At 39.8% G+C, this 18,158-nt stretch overlaps 1 protein-coding gene across 3 annotated transcripts in view; it reads right to left on the bottom strand.

The window, feature by feature from the left end:
• The window catches only part of traf6 (TNF receptor-associated factor 6), an 89,028-nt gene that overhangs the window by 3,527 nt on the left and 67,343 nt on the right, over positions 1 to 18,158 (bottom strand). For all 3 annotated transcript variants that reach the window (XM_028793500.2, XM_028793501.2, XM_028793502.2), the window contains exons 4-7: positions 12,974 to 13,124; positions 9,592 to 9,750; positions 1,243 to 1,314; positions 696 to 773 (exon numbers count right to left, since the gene is read on the bottom strand). In XM_028793500.2, coding sequence (XP_028649333.1) covers positions 696 to 773; positions 1,243 to 1,314; positions 9,592 to 9,750; positions 12,974 to 13,124 — 460 coding nt within the window. The remainder of the gene's footprint in view (positions 1 to 695; positions 774 to 1,242; positions 1,315 to 9,591; positions 9,751 to 12,973; positions 13,125 to 18,158) is intronic.

Here is an 18,158-nt window from a genome sequence, read left to right as displayed (position 1 = left end):
AAAAAAAATCTTTTTAAGTCAGAATATCTAACAAGCAAGCAAAAAGGTAAACAATTTAAAAACATACATCTAAGTCAAACTCAATCATGGAGAGAAGCAGTAGTTGTAGTCTCTTAATAAATATTCAGTTTTTCTTAATTAAATTGGACTGAAGGTGAAAATTTCTGGGCTTAAGCAATTAGATAACCTCTTCTGCTCAAGCCTTTCTTTTGAAACATCCAAACAAACCAAAGCAAACATTTTGTGTTTTTCACTTGCTTGTTCATGCTACAGACCAACCATGGGTGCAGATAATTTTGCCATTTTTTTTGTTCATTATGAAGCCGTTTTCAACACTAACTTTTTTCACCCCAAAGGTTTTCTAAACTGCCAATTACAAACTGAATGCACGATTTTGGTGTTTGCTGAAATGAACTGCCTGAAAGCTGATTTAGGTTATGGATCTCAGTGGAGCACGCGTGCTTTTTTTTTTTTTTTTTTGGCACGTAGCAAGAAAACCCTCTTAAAAATGTATTACCTAGTCATGATACTTAACCAAAGTAGATACAGGCTTTAATGGGATAAAATGTACAACCCATGACATGTCTTTGAGATATTAATACTGCTTAAGAGAAGATAAGTTAACTTTGTTTTAGTAGTTTTTTAAAGCACAAATAACAGGTTCAAATGAAAATTAATTCTTTGAACAGACTTACCTTTTCTGGACATCCAAAGGAACTAAAAGTACATAGCACAGGAGCTTTGGGGCAATCCATATCACAGTGGCTTTTTAGCTGTAAAACAAAAATGTCATTCAAGTAGTCCTTAAAAGTCAAATTCATATTTTTCCAATAATTATTTCAAAACTTGCATCAGCAATGACATTTCCTTGGAGAATTTTCACAAAGTGTGTTCTGATGATTTGCTATAAAAATGACAGCAGAAGTATTGTGACATAATGAGTGGACTAGTTTTGGTACACACAGAGTATGTAAGAATTTATTTCCAAGATCAATTCAATGATAGCACGGCTGGCTTTACAGACCGTTATTCCTTGCTCAGACTTCATGCAAACAAGAAATGGTTTCATTTAGTGGAAAACCAAAAATACAAAAGCCAGCTTTATATCATTTGGTTTCTCACCACCCAAAACTAAGCTTAGTGTATTTTCCACTTACTGTATGTTAGATGTGGCTATTAGGTACCCAACTCTTAATCATATAAATCATAACATGATGAATGAAAAGGGTTTGTCACTCTCACCTGCTCTCGAATTAGCTCAGTACTGCAGTATTCACACATCACATTTGCTAAAGGGCATTCTTCTTCATGAGTCTATCAAAATTAAAGAAGTACAAATTACTAATTTATATATAGAGACAGATCATTCAAAATCCCTTAACATATGCTTTGAATGAGTGTTAAAAACATACTTTTCATATATAGTATCATCAAGTCTGGTCACATTTAAGCATTCTTATTACCGCAGTAGGCATTAAGAGTGTCCAAAGTCAATGCAGATACAGCAAAAATCTTTGCTTACTTAAGACAGATGTGAAATAGTCCTGACCACAAAAAATATTTCACAACTTCTAGCACATTGGTACCAGTTCAATTCTCTCTCCCTTAATGTCAACAAAGTCAAGAAACTGATCGTAGCAGGACACAGTTCACACATTCATTTCATCTAGATCGAACGGGACAATGTGAAGAGGGTCAGTAACTTTAAATGTGTTGAAGTCATCACTGTAAGTGAACAAGGTACAACACATCTCAGTAAAGCAGCTCACCAATGCCTTTACTTCATCACATGCTGGTGGACAGCCTGGATGCCTCTATCAGTGCTTACCAACTTCTATCAGTGCACAGTGGAGTCCTTCCCTTACTGGCCACACAACACCTTGGTATAGTACTTGCTCAACTCAAGACCGCAAAGTACTACAGAGGTGTGGTGAAGTCAGAGTGGTGAACAGACACTGTGGTATAGCGGGTTCGCGGCTTCAAAAATTAAAAAGGGGCCAGATTAATCTAAATCCATATAGCCATGTCGTTCTCCGTGGGCATGATTGCATGACCGCAGGGAGTTAATGAGGTAGTTGGAGCAAGTTGCACCTGCACGTGTGTGTGTGATCGTTCTCATTTGACTCATTGGCTTCCTGAGGCGTGTGATTAAGGCGCTGCGCCCACGGAGGCATATATATATATATATATATATATATATATATATATATATATATATATATATATATATATATATATATATATAGGTTGACACTATGAAAGGGGAATGGATAGATGAAGAAAATGAAAGAGGTTAGAAGACGTGAAGAGCGATCTTAGCAGGAAGTTCTGCACTCCTAGAAGGAGGAGACAGAACGAGCCGGGGCCCCCAGCGAAGGAGTGTTTGGTTGAGGCGCTCTAGGGGCTAGTTCGCCGCACTGAACATACAGGTGGAGTGTGGTGAGCAAGGCAGGTGTGTAAACCCCCCAACCCCACCCCCGAAGAAGGGATCAGTGGAGCGACTACGTGAGTGCAAAGGATGAAGGGAGGAGAGCCGATCTCAGACAGTCTGGCAGTGATGTCCGTAAGTAAGCCAAGACGGAGTTCGGCCGAAAGGAGCTCGTTGCAGTTGGGTCTCCGCCGGCTAAGGGAATTATGGGTGAGAAAAGGAGGTGTGCTAAGATCGGGATGAGAGAGACTGCATTTTTAACCTCTGATTTTAAAGGATTTGTTCATTGTTTTTGTCCCCACCTTGCACTTGTGTTTATGGATTATTTATTGGAACTGTGGAGCACTGCACTAACTGTTTTTGTTTACTGATTTTTAATAAAAGCACCGTTGCACTGATTGAAATATCCCTTGGCTACATTTGAGAAGTGTCCTCAATTTGTCAGCTCATCTCGGTGACATTACCGATGGTGTTGGGTTCGGGGCTCCCAAACGCAAGATGGGAGTGTGGAGTGAACCAGCATTCGTCACACACACATCTTACTTCATTTCTAAATGTATATAACATTGTCTGTTTTAGAAAGATAAATTTTATTATTGAAAACCTTTGTCATTCAACATTGCCACTTTCCTCAACCCCGATTTAAAGTCAGTAACACTCACATCGTGAAATTCAGAGACAATGTTTATCTTTTGGCCATGAAGCTACTCAACAGTTGCTCTTACAGACAGCTGCAGGAGTATACCCAACAGGTGTTTCTTACTAATATCATACAGTGTTGTATTTAATGTATGGTATAACTCACTGTTTCATGCTGGCATTATACTAGTGTTGCCACCCATGTGGGAGACATGCTGGTGAAAATCCATCCATTACTGAGCCTACCTATACCAGTTTAGTCTTGAAGCATTAACACAGCATACTTTTATCTTTCAGTGTAACATTACATTGTCAAATTACCTTATCAAGTTAAAATACAAAATGTAAAGAATACGATGCATAACATTTCAAAATGTGACACCTAGGATCTTTATTACTTTCAATATAGAACAGCATGTGTAAGAATGCATGATGCATGCATGATGCATGCATGATAACTGACTCCGGATGTACTGTATATTACAGTAGAAAAATTATTTATTTAGAAACCCGATATTTTCTAGCTAATAAATACAAATACTTGTTTTTCATTTTTTTTAATATAAAATGTACAATGTTGAAACGAAAACATCTTATATTCTTAGTCTAAAAATCATGTGTTACTTAAAAAGTATTGTTTTGACCAGAATAACTACTAAATGTGCTAGGGATATTTTTCAAAGCTGAACTCTTGCATAAAAAATAAACACTCAGCAGGTTTTAAATTTTATTTAACCCAGCCACAGGGGATGCACAAACCAGTGTGTTTCTTCGTGCCGGTCCCAAGCCCAGAGAAATTGGGAGGAATCAATATGTGGACAACAATACAGAATTCCATACCGGATCGGTCAAGGCCCAGGTTAAAAACGGCAGCCACCAGTACTGTTAGCCAGCAGAGTGCTGGCGGAAATGGGGCTACTGTTGTCCGAAGAAGAAGGAGAAGAAGAAGAGGGGGGAAGACGTGTCCGGAGGAAAGAAGAGAGGAGGAAGGTAAAGAGAGTGGAATTTAGGGTAGGAACTCTGAATGTTGGCAGTATGACTGGTAAGGGGAGAGAGTTAGCCGATATGATGGAGAGAAGGAAGGTTGATATATTGTGTGTGCAAGAGACTAAATGGAAGGGGAGTAAGGCCAGGTGGATTGGAGATGGATTCAAATTGTTCCATCATGGTGTGGATGGGAGGAGAAATGGGGTAGGGGTTATTCTGAAGGAACAATATGTCAAGAGTGTTTTGGAGGTGACAAGAGTGTCAGAAAGAGTAATGATTATGAAGCTGGAAATTGGACGTGTGATGATGAATGTTGTTAGTGCATATGCACCGCAAGTTGGGTGTGCGATGGATGCGAAAGAAGATATCTGGAGTGAGTTGGATGAAGTGATGAACAGTGCACCCAAGGGACAGAAAGTGGTGATTGGAGCAGATTTCAGACATTTTGGTGAAGGGAACAGAGGAGACAAGGAGGTGATGGGTAGGTATGGTGTCAAGGAGAGGAATGAAGAAGGTTAGAAGATAGTGGACTTTGCCAAAAGGATGGGCATGGCTGTGGTGAATACGTATTTTAAGAAGAGGGAGAAACATAGGGTGATGTACAAGAGTGGAGAAAGATGCACACAGGTACATTATATCCTATGCAGAACAGTCAATCTAAAGGAGATTTAAGACTGCAAAATGGTGGCAGGGGAAGTGTAGTTAAGCAGCATAGGATGGTGGTCTGTAGGATGACATTGGAGATCAAGAAGAGGAAGGGAGTGAGGGCAGAGCGAAGGATCAAATGGTGGAATCTGAAAAAGGAAGACTGCAAGGTTGAGTTTAGGGAGGAGGTGAGAAAGGCACTGGGTGGTAGTGAAGAATTACCAGACAGTTGGGAAACTACAGCAGATGTAGTAAGGGAGACAGCAAGAAGGGTGCATGACGAGACACCTGGGGCCTCATGCATAACGCCGTGCGTAGAATTCGCACTATAACATGACATAAGCACAAAAGCCGAAATGTGCTTACACACAGAAAAATCCAGATGCAGGTATCTGTGCACTCGCCAACTTCCACGTTCTTCTGCTACATAAATTCCGATCAGCGTGAAAAGTAACACACATGCACGCGCCTGCTGCCCTGCCCCAACTCCTCCCAGAATTTTGCCTCTTTGAATATGCAAATCAATATAAATAGCCCTTAAGCTCAGCCTTCTGTGAAAAGACAATGGGAAAAGCACGGGGGGACATAAGAATTTCAGCGAATACCAAGTGGAGGCAAAGAAAAATGTACTATTTGTTGGTTTAAACAATGGTATAATCAACAAAAGGAAGTTGATCGAGTGACAGAGTGTCGGAGAAACTCGAAAGCTCAAGTTCACAAAGTCGCACAGTGCCCGAAATAAAAAAAAAAGTCACATATCAAAGTCGCTGTGAAAAGGCGAGTAATAGCCCATCATCTTAGTGTCATATGAATGCTTATTAGGGTACAGAAAAAAAAAAAATAGGAATACAGTGGGGGGAAAAAAAGCACGAAATGTCAACTTTAATCTCGAAATTTCCACTTTAATCACGTAGTTTATTTTGCCATTAAAGTAGAACATCATAAACTTCATCTTAAAATCGTTTAATTTACTAGTTTCTTAAATCCCATCAAAACTAAAGTAGCACGTTAAATGCTTTGTTCTGCATTTGATCTTCTAAATTTTCATGATGATAGGAATGAAAGCATGTTATTAAACATGGGAACACGGTGGCGCAGTGCTTGTTCATGTCCAACACAAGATGCTTGCTGTGCCATGCGCAACCTTCAATGAAATAATTTATCGCAGCAGTACTGTCTCTTTCAAACATACTAACCTCCAATTCTTGTCCTTACTTTTCTTTCTCCAAATATCCAATCGCTACACAATCAGCTCTGTAATAGACGTTAAGCCATCTGTAAGCTTAGAACGACGATTCTTCAAAACGTTTAAGGAACATTGAAATATCTTCGTAGTACGTGTTTAATTATTCTATCTATCTATCCTACCAGTGTTGCGCCAGCCCAGAAAGAATAAAGCACGAGGTATAGAATAATCCGTGAACTAGCCAGCGCTGCGGCACCGTGTTCTCACATGTTTGATTATTAACAATATAGATTACTTAAATTGAGTTAAAGTTTTATCTGTATAATATAATCAACATATTTTGCTGCATTTCATCTTAAAAATGATATCATCATCATATGTAAATATGCGCTTTATAAAGTGGTGCAGGTTGTGCAATATTATAACTGTTGTGCAAGTTCACATTGAGGTAAAAGTACAAACAGTTCTACAAGGAGCACTTGATGGACTGATTGAGTGTGTTTAAAGTTCTTGGGATGAAACTGTTTCTGAACCGCGAGGTCCATACAGGAAAGGCTCTGAAGTGTTTTGCCATGTCTGAGGCAGCGTTTGCTTGATGCTGTATACCGATAATTCTCTTTCTGATCAGCTGCTGCTGTGCTTCCAAACTCAGATACAGTGATATAAATACTCCGAGTGGTGCAGTGAGAGTAATATGGAAAAAGATGATCCGCTGTGGCAACCCTTAACGGGAGCAGCTGAAAGAAGAAAAAGAAGGTGCAGTGAGAGTAACAACGCTAAAGCAGTTATGGTGTTTGTAATACTATGGCTATTTCCTGGACCATTATATTGTTGCAGGTTAATTACAATCAGATGCATTACACTAATAAACAATATGCAGTTAGTTTCAGTGTATTTATAAAGCCGCGTCAGGAATGTGGGTCTAAGAAAGAAAGGGTAACCGCACAGGAACAGTAGTGCTGCTTTGACACTGGGTGCCGCCAGTCTGCAAAACCGAGCGGAGAACTTGCGTACTACAGGGTATGAGGTACCGTGGAAAAGTGCGTGGCTTTATGCCAAGTGTAGGTTTTATACATCGCGATTTGAACGTGGAAACGCTCTTACGCAACATTTCTGTGAGTATGCACCGTTTATACATGAGGCCCCTGGACATAGGAAGGAGGAAAAGGAAACCTGGTGGTGGAATGGGGAAGTACAGGAGAGTATACAGAGGAAGAGGATGGCCAAGAAGAAGTGGGATAGTCTGAGAGATGCAGAAAGTAGATAAGAGTACAAGGAGATAAGGCGCAACATGAAAAGAGGTGACGAAGGCTAAAGAAATGGCGTATGACGAGTTGAATGTGAGGCTGGACACTAAGGAAAAAGAAAAGGACCTGTACTGACTGGCTAAACAGGGGGACTGAGCTGGGAAAGATGTGCAGCAGAGTAGGGTGATAAAGGATAAAGATGGAAACATACAAGTGAGAAGGGTGTGTTGAGCAGATGGAAAGAGTACTTTGAGAGGCTAATGAATGAAGAGAAAGAGAAAGCTGGATGATATGGCAATAGTGAATCAGGAAGTGCAACGGATTCGCGAGGAGGAAGTAAGGACAGCTATGAAGAGGATGAAGAATGGAAGGGCCGTTGGTACAGATGACATACCAACGGACGCATGGAGGTGTTTAGGAGAGATGGCAGTGGAGTTTTTAACCAGATTGTTTAATGGAATCTTGGAAAGTGAGAGGATGCCTGAGGAGTGGAGAAGAAGTGTACTAGTGCCGATATTTAAGAATAAGAGGAATGTGCAGGCCTGTAATAACTACAGGGGAATAAAATTGATGAGCCACAGCATGAAGTTATGAAAACAAGTAGTGGAAGCTAGGTTAAGAAGTGAGGTGATGATTAGTGAGCAGCAATATGGTTTCATGCCAAGAAAGAGCACCATAGAGGCAATGTTTGCTCCGAGGATGTTGATGAAGACGTATATAGAAGGCCAGGTTGAGTTGTATTGCGTCTTTGTGGACCTGGAGAAGAGTTGTGGTATTGCATGAGGAAGTCGGGAGTGGCAGAGAAGTATGTAGGAGTGAGAAAAGTGAGTGCAAATTAGAAATGTAGGCAGAGTATAAATCAAAAGACAACTTGCACTTCTGCAGCATATTTTGAGATTTACTAGCTGAAAAATATAAATATCTGCAATATAGTGAAGCAATAGTTGTGTTTTTTTGCCAACTGCATGATGAACTGATTTAACCTTCTGCTATACTCTTGGAAGAAAAACAAACAAAATAATTAGGGGGAAAAAAAAGTAGCACAACCAGTCATTATGACAAGGCAATAAAAATATTTTTAAACAAATAAAGCTGCTGTAAATGTTATGTAGATTCATATCCATAACCTGAACAGTTTCACCCTAAAGGGTGCCCTACTTTCAATGGCCTCTGCGAATCTGATGCAAACATTCTTATATACAGTGTCCTTTCAAAAGTATCCGGGCCCTTGACTAATTTTCCATTTCTATTTAATAATACACCAAATCTTCAAATTGTTTGCTGTGATATGCAAGACTTTGACTGTAATCTGTACATGTGACAATAAGGAACCTAGAAAACCACTTTTATTTCAAAGCTCATTTTTTTATTTATTTTTTATGTAATGCTGCTTTATATGAATGTTTTTTTAAGCTTCTGATAATCAAACTGCACATTTACCAGATAAAAACTACCTTATTGAATATTGTTTCTGTTTATAAAGAACATCCACTTAATAAAGCTTATGTTTTAAAAGTAGGAACTCAAACACATTAGATATAGGCACAAAGAAACAAAGAGAGATGACAAAGTAACATTGAGTTATGTTGTAAATACTGCATTTATGTTAAGGAGTCACAAACCAAACTTGAAACCCACCAGCATCGTTTAATGCTACTGTAGTCCAAGAAACAGTATGTGCTTTCAAACTATTAGATGACAATTTGAGTCACTCAAATTTCCTCTGTTTCACCATTAGTATGAATGTATCTCGTACACGTTTTCACTTATTGAGACGTGTTATAAAGTAAACAGGCTGGCACAGTGGTGAAGTACTTAGTGGTTCAGAGTTGCAACTCCAGAGTGGTTGCTCCAGATTTCCTCACAAATTATAAAGATGTGTTTACAAAGTGGTGAATCTATATTAGCCTGGTGTGACCGAGAGTAGAGGAGTGTGGGTAAGGCTCCTTCCCTCCTCACTCCCAAGCACTGCTGGGTTAGGGATCTGCTACCAAAAACTTTAAAGTAAATAAACTGGGGTGGGGGAAGGATGAATAAAATGCTAGCAAGTGATGTGTTTAAAATGATTAAAATGGGGACAGTGCTGTTTCTGTCTTGTTACAGCAATTCTGCTGGCATTAACCACATTACCTATATATAGAATAGGACATAATGTCCAACGACTATGCCCGGGCATGATGTTGGCTGGCATTCACAAGACAGCTGCAATGTTGGGTGAACAAAGTCAAGAAGATCCACAAAGGAAAAGGAACATACAAGAGGGCTGGAATATCCAGTGAACAAATGCAACAAGGTGCACAAAGAAAGAGGGACATAAGGGCTAGCATATCAAGTAAACAGAGCTTCCTAAATGAACAACATGATTGAAACAGATGGACTTAACATCGTACCTGTTCTCATAAATGCATAAAAAAGCATTTCATAAAGCTAGCTAAATAATACAAGCACACTATGCTTACCTTTACCTCCTCAAAAATGATGGAACCTGCACAATTTGGGCAGATGATAAGCCGCCGTAAACACTGATTAGCCATATGTTCATTCATATGGCTCCTCCTCACTTGTTTATTGCAGTCTCTGCATGGCACTGTAGCATACAAGCACTGGGATGTGTGTGTCTAAATAAACAAGGAAAAAAAAAAGAATGAAACTATTAAAAGCCAAAAAAGAATTAGAGGGAAAAAACAAGACTTGGAAATAAATACTCAGTGCTTTGAGCAAATGTCAAGATCAATTTTACTAAGACTTTTCTTTCGTGTTTTAAACCCTTAACGACTGCCCGTAAACAGCCACTGAAAGTCTTTAAATAAATACCAAATCACCTTCACAAAAAAGAAAAATATAACAGAAGGATTATCTGCAAATAAATAGCAGAATAACAGAATGTACACATCCACACAGCAGACATTGTCAATCTTGTAAAAAGGCTTAATGAGCAAATGAAACAACAAATTAAAATTTTAAATAACCAAAAAAAAAAAAAAAAAGGGCCACAAAATAGCTATAGGGCCAGTTGTAAGAGTTTTACTCTTGAGAACATATAGATAGGATTGAGGTATATAGTAGAAAAGACAACAACAAAGCAGCTACACAGAATATATTAGCTATCTAAAAACAACCAAACAATACTGAACGGAAAGATGGCCAAGAACAATATGATAGTAACATTATGAGTAACAATGTCTCCATCTAATGCCAAACACTAAGATTTGAATTTTTCCAGTAGATGGTGAGGAATACCACCATGACTTTGTTGTTGCTAACTTAACAAATGTATTACTGTTAGAATTTGCTTGTTAGTGCTGAGGTGGCTGGATGAAAAATTTCATGCATCACAGCTTCTTGACATTTTAGAAAACATGTGCTATAAAGGTCCTATGATGGTAAACTGTACTAAACACTAATCATGCCAGAGAAGCAAGCTAAGAAAACAAACCAGGCTCAATTTTACAGAGAAATAAATGATGCTGGTCCATTTCAAACTTAGCTTTTAAATAGATAAAAGCCTCTGGATTTCTAAAATAGACCATAAACAAAACTGAAGGCTCCAATTAATGCTTTCCATTGTGCCACTCATGGCAATTTAAGTTAAGATTTATCACCCTCGCTTAGGCACTCAAAGTATCTGACAGGTGCAAAAGAAGCATATAAAATAAATTAGTCAATGCAAGAAGGTCCACTCAGCTCTTAAATTTCATTGCTGATTCCTCTTTTTATGGCTATCAGCAAATTATGGATCATTAACATATTTTTATTATTTAAATAAAATTAGGCTAATTCAGGAGGATCACAGCAAGTTATTTTAAATTTCACTGCAGTGGACTCTATTTAATCCTGGAGACAGGCAGTTACTCCAGGACAGCTGGACAGGGCCCCTCGTAAAGGTCTTTAACCCATCAGCACGACTGGTATCTGCTCCTTTGGGCAAGGAGGAACAGGATGAGCACTGGCAGAGCCTACAAAATGACCTCCAGCAGGCAGGCCACTGGTGTGGATGTCTCTGACCAAACAATCAGAAACAGACTTCATGAGGGTGGCCTAAGGGCCTGACGTCCTCTAGTGGGCCCTTTGCTCACTGCCTGCCAGGCACCGTGGAGCTCAACTGGCATTACAATACCAGAATTGGCAGGTCCACCAATGGCACCCTGTGCTTTTCACAGATGAGAGCAGGTTCACCCTGAGCACATGTGACAGACGTGAAAGGGTCTGGAGAAGCCATGGAGAATGTTATGCTGCCTGTAACATCATTCAGCATGACCGGTTTGGTTTGGTGGTGGGTCAGTGATGGTCTGGGGAGGCATATATCCATGGAGGGATGCACAGACCTCTACAGTCTAGACAATGGCACCTTGACTGCCATTAGGTATTGGGATGAAATCCTTGGACCCACTATCTGACACTATGCTGGTGCAGTGGCTCCTGGGTTCCTCCTGGTGTACAACAATACTCGGCCTCATGTAGTTAGAGTATGCAGGCAGTTCCTGGAGGATGAAGGAATTGATGCCATTGACTGGCCCCCACGCTCACTCGCCTGACCTCAATCCAATAGAACACCTCTGGGTCTGACATTATGTTTTGGTCCATCCGACGCCCTCAGTCTGTCTAGGAGCTCAGTGATGCCCTGGTCCAGATCTGGGAGGAGATCCCCAATGACACCATCCGTCATCTCATTAGGACATTGCCAGCCATGCCTACAAGCACGTGGGGTCCATACAAACTACTGAATATAATTTGGAGTTGCTGCAATGAAATTTTGGCAAAATGGGCTAGCCTGCCTGGCGCATTATTTTTTCACTTTGATTTTCGGTGTGTCTTTGAATTCAGCCCTCTGTAGGTTGATCATTTTCATTTCCATCAAATGATGTGCCATCCTTTCGTTCCTAACGCATTACCATATCAATCCATAGCAGTAGAGATAGCCAGCAGGAATTTTTTTCCCATTGAGATCTGATGTGCTTTCAAAGTGTTCCTTTAATTTTTTTGAGCACGATCGATCGATAGATCGATAGATAGACAATGAAAGGCACTATATGATTGTCTGTCTGTCTATCTGACACACTTTTTAAAGTACCATATATTCATGACCATAGCTGTGAATAAACAGTTTACTTTAGTTCTGTGCTCTGACAAGGCTGAACACATGGATGGTTGAAAACAAAGGAGAGAACAGCAAAAGCATCAGTTAACAACATCCTTCCTAAGTACTTCATTTGGATTTCAAGCAAACTCAAACTTCTGAATCTTAAAACATGAAATTCAGCTTGAATAACACTATCAAAAATTGCATATAACGTTTACACTTGTATACCAAATAAATTTAAATTTGAAAGGTTTATAGCTTACAAGGCAACTATCTGAAATATACAGATTTAAAATGGATATGAAGATGGGAAATAGAACAACAACATTTATTTATATAGCACACTTTCATACAAAGAATGTAGCTCGAAGTGCTGTACAAGATGTCAAATAGCAAGTTACATTAGGTAAGAATATTAATGAATAAGTAACAAAGAAAAAGTAAATACTGTAAATAAATCCACACTATTTTATAGAACATAGATATATAATTAGTAGAAGGGTAACATCCTTATGTACAGTACAATATCATAACTAAGTCTATACATGATTCCGGTGAGAAGGTCAGATGGCCGGGAAGACAGAAAAAAAAATTAAGCAAAGTAGATTCTTAAAGCCATCACTAGTATGTGGAAACATATCCAAAAATTTATGGAACAGTCAAGAGTCTGTCTGTGATCACTTAAACATTTATTAACTTTTAGAACTGCTTTCTACTTTTCTTTTTACATTGCTGTGAAGTTCATCAATGATACAACTTACATCCAGTTTGCGTAGCTCCATCCTTTGCTCACAGCCTTTATTGGGACAACGAACTGTTAGTGATAAAATTTCTCGCTTGGCAAAATTATCTGGAAAGAGCTGATTTTCCAAGAGTATCTCATTGTCCACTGGACACTTTTGTCCTGCATCCCTTAAACAGAAAACGTGAAATTCAGTTCAGGGCTCTCATTTTACACTGATCAAACATCGCCATAATCGTCTTGACTACTTTAATATAAAGATTATTCTGAGCCTCAAAATATTCTTGAAATCCTCAAAGTAATTCAACTCAATTCTTTAACATATGACGCATGTTACTCTGAAACAAGTCATTTTTTGTTTGAAAAAGTACATATTAATCCCATTATACCAAGTGGTGAAATAATCATGCTGTGATAGGTTCGTTTATAGACATATGGTAGGTAGGTAGGTAGATAGATAGATAGATGCTAAAGGCACTATATAACTAACAGACAGACAGACAGACAGACAGATAGATAAATAGACATGAAAGGCACTATATAATAGATAGATAGATAGATAGATAGATAGATAGATAGATAGATAGATAGATAGATAGATAGACATGAAAGGCACTATATAATAGATAGATAGATAGATAGATAGATAGATAGATAGATAGATAGATAGATAGATAGATAGATAGATAGATAGATAGATACTTTATTAATCCCAGGGGGAAATTCACATACTCCAGCAGCAAAAAATATTAAATTAAAGAGTAATAAAAAATGCAGGTAAAAAACAGACAATAACTTGAGTAATGTTCAACGTTTACCCCCTCTGGTGGAATTGAAGAGTCGCATAGTTTGGGGGAGGAATGATCTTCTCAGTCTGTCAGTGGAGCAGGACAGTGACAGCAGTCTGTTGCTGAAACTGCTCCTCTGTCTGGAGATGACACTGTTTAATGGATGTAGTGGATTCTCCATAATTGATAGGAGCCTCTTGAGTGCCTTTTGCTCTGCTACGGATGTCAAACCGTCCAGCTCCATGCCAACAATAGAGCCTGCCTTCCTCACCAGTTTGTCCAGACGTGAGGCGTCCTTCTTCTTAATGCTGCCTCCCCAGCACACCACTGCGTAGAAGAGGGCACTCGCCACAACCATCTGATAGAACATCTGCAGCATCTTACTGCAGATGTTGAAGGATGCCAGTCTTCTAAGGAAGTACAGGCGGCTCTGTCCTTTCTTGCACAGAGAATCAGTATTGGCAGTCCAGTCCAATTTATCATCCAGCTGCACTCCCAGGTATTTATAGGTCTGCACCCTCTGCACACAGTCACCTCTGATGATCATGGGGTCCATGAGGGGCCTGGGTCTCCTAAAATCCACCACCAATTCCTTGGTTTTGTTTTGTGACTTGTGTTGTGGAAATGCTTCACTTTTGCTTTCTAGACAGGGTTTAGTTTCAGAGAGAACATACCTTATTACAAAGCAGTAGTCATTGAGAAATGCGGAATCAGCTGTGCGTTAACTGTTTTAACATGCAGCTCTCATAGTGGTCCGTCTTAGTGTTAATATCACCAAGAAATGTATTAGTAACAATAACAACTGTTACATTACATCTGGAAAAAGTTGCTCTGTTATTTTATAAATGTATGAAAATACTATTAAAGCGCTACTGACCACTTTACAAGCTATGATGAAAATGGGCTCCACTTTTAGTGACGCAAAGGTTCATGTACCATAATAGGTTCATGAAAGCAGACCTCAGCTCATTTGTATAGGGAATCACTGTGTTAACTTACTGTATGAGAAGCTCTCTTCATACAATCTGAAAAGTCGGCAACATCTGTGGTAGAGGCTAAAGTGTCTATTGGTTTTGGAGCATTGCTCACAGGACCAGTGGTATTCTAGTTTTTAACCAACTGAACTGTGCCTTTCATTGGTGCATTCATAATGGGATATTACTCCACAAACCCTTCGCATGTCAACTTGATGGAGCCTGTATATACAAACGGCACCACAGTCCAAATATGCAGTTTCACCTTAACAGAGCATATCTTCCCTCCAGCAAGCTTTCAGGTACTGTAACAGAACTAACAAAATGAAATAATGGGAAGTCCCACCAACTTCAACAAATTACATTTGCTGCTGTCAACACTATCCTATTGGGCTCCTTAACAAGTGCTGGACTACTTTTTCATAACCTAAGCAGTTTTTAGTGCAAAACACTGTATTTAACACACACCCATACTCCCTTAAAATAAAGGCAATTTTTTTGTTTCCAACCAACAAACTGAATGCCTGCAAAATTGGGAGACCCATGGCCAAAGGCAGAAAATGCAGCTCCACAGAGACAGTGAGCAGGCTAATATTTTAACCCAAGTCTTTGAACGTATTACAGAGCAGTGCTTCTCACTGGAACACAGATATTCTCATATTTTTCATTATAGGCTACAATTAACAAATTTTGAACTTAACGTTCAAGTCAAGTCAAGTTGGGGAGCATACACTGGTACAGTGCATTGCCGCACCCACTACACGATGAATCAACTCGGGATCCCAGTTGGCAACCCCCCAGGCAGGCACATGGTCCAGTCCCACCATCCAGAAATGACCCCTCTATCTGCTGCAGCCAGGTCTTATGTGGGCGACCTCTTGGCCTGGTCCAGCCACTCGGGTCCCCAACAATGAGGATCTTACAAGCTGGATCACCCTCAGGGAAATGCGCCACATGGCCGTAGTGCCGTAACGGATGCTCCCTCACAATGCAGGTAATGTGCCTCATTCAGGACTCCATGAGCAACCACTCATTTGACACAAAGTCAAACCAATGGTACCCAAGGATTTTCCGGAGAGACACAGTATCAAAGGAGTCCAGTCTTCATCTCAGGTCACTGGATAGCGTCCATGTCTCACAACCATATAGCAAGACAGGAAGCACCAGGACTCTAAAGACTTGGACCTTTGTCCTTTTGCAGAGATATTGGGAGCACCACACACCCCTTTCCAACAACCTCATGACTCCCCACCTCTCACCATCACCCCCCCCCCCATTCCCCCAGTCCGTCTACTGACTTCATAGGAACATAGGAAGAGTCACCAGAGACATGAATGTCACTGCCAAGGTAAGTAACATTGCTATGAAATAATGCATGAGAAAGTCATGGTGTGAACTAGATTGACAATACAGAAGAAAAAGTTTCCACTCATGTACAGTCACCCCTGGAATTTTCCCAGAAAATGCACCATTTCTCCCAGAAAATTGTTGCAATTACAAATGTTTTGGTATACACATGCTTATTTCCTTTATGTGCATTGGAACAACACGAAAAAACAGAAAAAAAAGCCAAATCTAATATCAGGTCACACAGAACTCCAAAAATGGGCCGGACAAAATTATTGGCACCTTTTCAAAATTGTGGTTAAATCGTTTTATTTCAAGCATATGATGCTCGTTTGAACTCACCTGTGGCAAGAAACAGGTGCTGGCAATATAGCAATCACACCTGAAGCCAGTTAAAATGGAGAAAAGTTGACTCAACCTTTCTGTTGTGTGTCTGAGTGTGCCACACTAAGAATGGAGAACAGAAAGAAGAGCAGAGAATTGTCTGAGGACTTGAGAACAAAAATTGTGGAAAAATATCAACAATCTCAAGGCTACAAGTCCATCTCCAGAGATCTTCATGTTCCTTTGTCCACTGTGCGCAACATAATCAAGAAGTTCGATAAAAGACTGCAACGAAGGATAGTCCGAATGGTGGATAAATAGCCCCAATCAACTTCAAAACATATTCAAGCTGTTCTGCAGACTCAGGGTGCAACAGTGTCAGCTCGAACTATCCGTCGACATCTGAACGAAATGAAACGCTATGGCAGGAGAGCCAGGAGGACCCCACTGCTGACACAGAAACATAAAAAAGCCAGACTGGAGTTTGCCAAAATGTACTTGAGGAAGCCAAAATCCTTCTGGGCGAACGTCTTGTGGACAGATGAGACCAAGGTAGAGCTTTTTGGTAAAGCTCATCATTCTACTGTTTACAGAAAACAGAATGAGGCCTACGAAGAAAAGAACACAGTACCTACAAGTCAAACATGGTGGAGGTTCTAAGATGTTTTGGGGATGTTTAGCTGCCTCTGGCACTGGATGCCTTGACTGTGTGCAAGGCATCATGAAATCTGAAGACTACCAAAAGATATTGGGGCGCACGGTAGGGCCCAGTGTCAGAAAGCTGGGTCTACGTCAGAGGTCATGGGTGTTCCAGTAGGACAATGACCCCAAACATACCTCTAAAAGCACCCAGAAATGGTTGAAGACAAAGCGCTGGAGAGTTCTGAAGTGGCCAGAAATGAGTCCGGATCTAAATTCGATTGAACACTTATGGAGAGATCTCAAAATTGCTGTTGGGAGAAGGCGCCCTTCAAATCTGAGAGACCTTGAGCAGTTTGCAATAGAAAAGTGGTCGGAAATTCCAGTTGAGAGGTGTAACAAGCTTGTTGATGGTTATAGGAAGCGCTTGATTTCAGTTATTTTTTCCAAAGGGCGTGCAACCAAATATTAAGTTGAGGGTGCCAATAATTTTGTCCAGCCCGGTTTTTGAGTTTTGTGTGACATGATGTCAGATTTGGCTTTTTTTTTCTGTTTTTTTGTGATGTTCAAATGCACATAAAGGAAATAAATGTGTATACCAAAACATTTGTAACTGCAACAATTTTCTGGGAGAAATGGTGCATTTTCTGGGAAAATTCCAGGGGTGCCGATAATTTCGGCCATGACTGTATCATTTCTACTGGAGATGGGTCTAACTGCTTCCTGCAATAGCTATGATGTAGGTTAGGTAATGCACACAATGTCAGCCATGAAACACCCTTTGAGTCACAAAACCCTAATCTTAACCATAGCGTAATTCGCCATATGATGGGTGCTTTGTGATCGACGCTGTGGGCATTTCGGGATGTTAGAGCATTACGTTGCTGACCTCAAAGGTACTGCAGGCTACTATTACTCTTTGTTGTTCTATTGAGACATTAAGGTATGTGTAGTGTGAAAGAGCTGTAAAATTTGAATTACTAAAAGAAAGATTTATCCCATGAGAGAAAAAGATAATCACTTGTAAATGTATTGTGAAGTTTCTAATAAATACTATAAGCACAAAATAAAGCAATATGCTAATAATAAACAAGGATTAATGTTTGATTGCATAGTTATTGCAATTCTCTCA

Source organism: Erpetoichthys calabaricus, chromosome 2, assembly GCF_900747795.2.
Source record: "Erpetoichthys calabaricus chromosome 2, fErpCal1.3, whole genome shotgun sequence".
In the NCBI taxonomy this organism is placed as follows: Eukaryota; Metazoa; Chordata; class Cladistia; order Polypteriformes; family Polypteridae; genus Erpetoichthys; species Erpetoichthys calabaricus.
The sequence above is the reverse complement of the archived record's forward strand: the minus strand, read 5'-3'. Positions and strand labels throughout refer to the sequence as shown.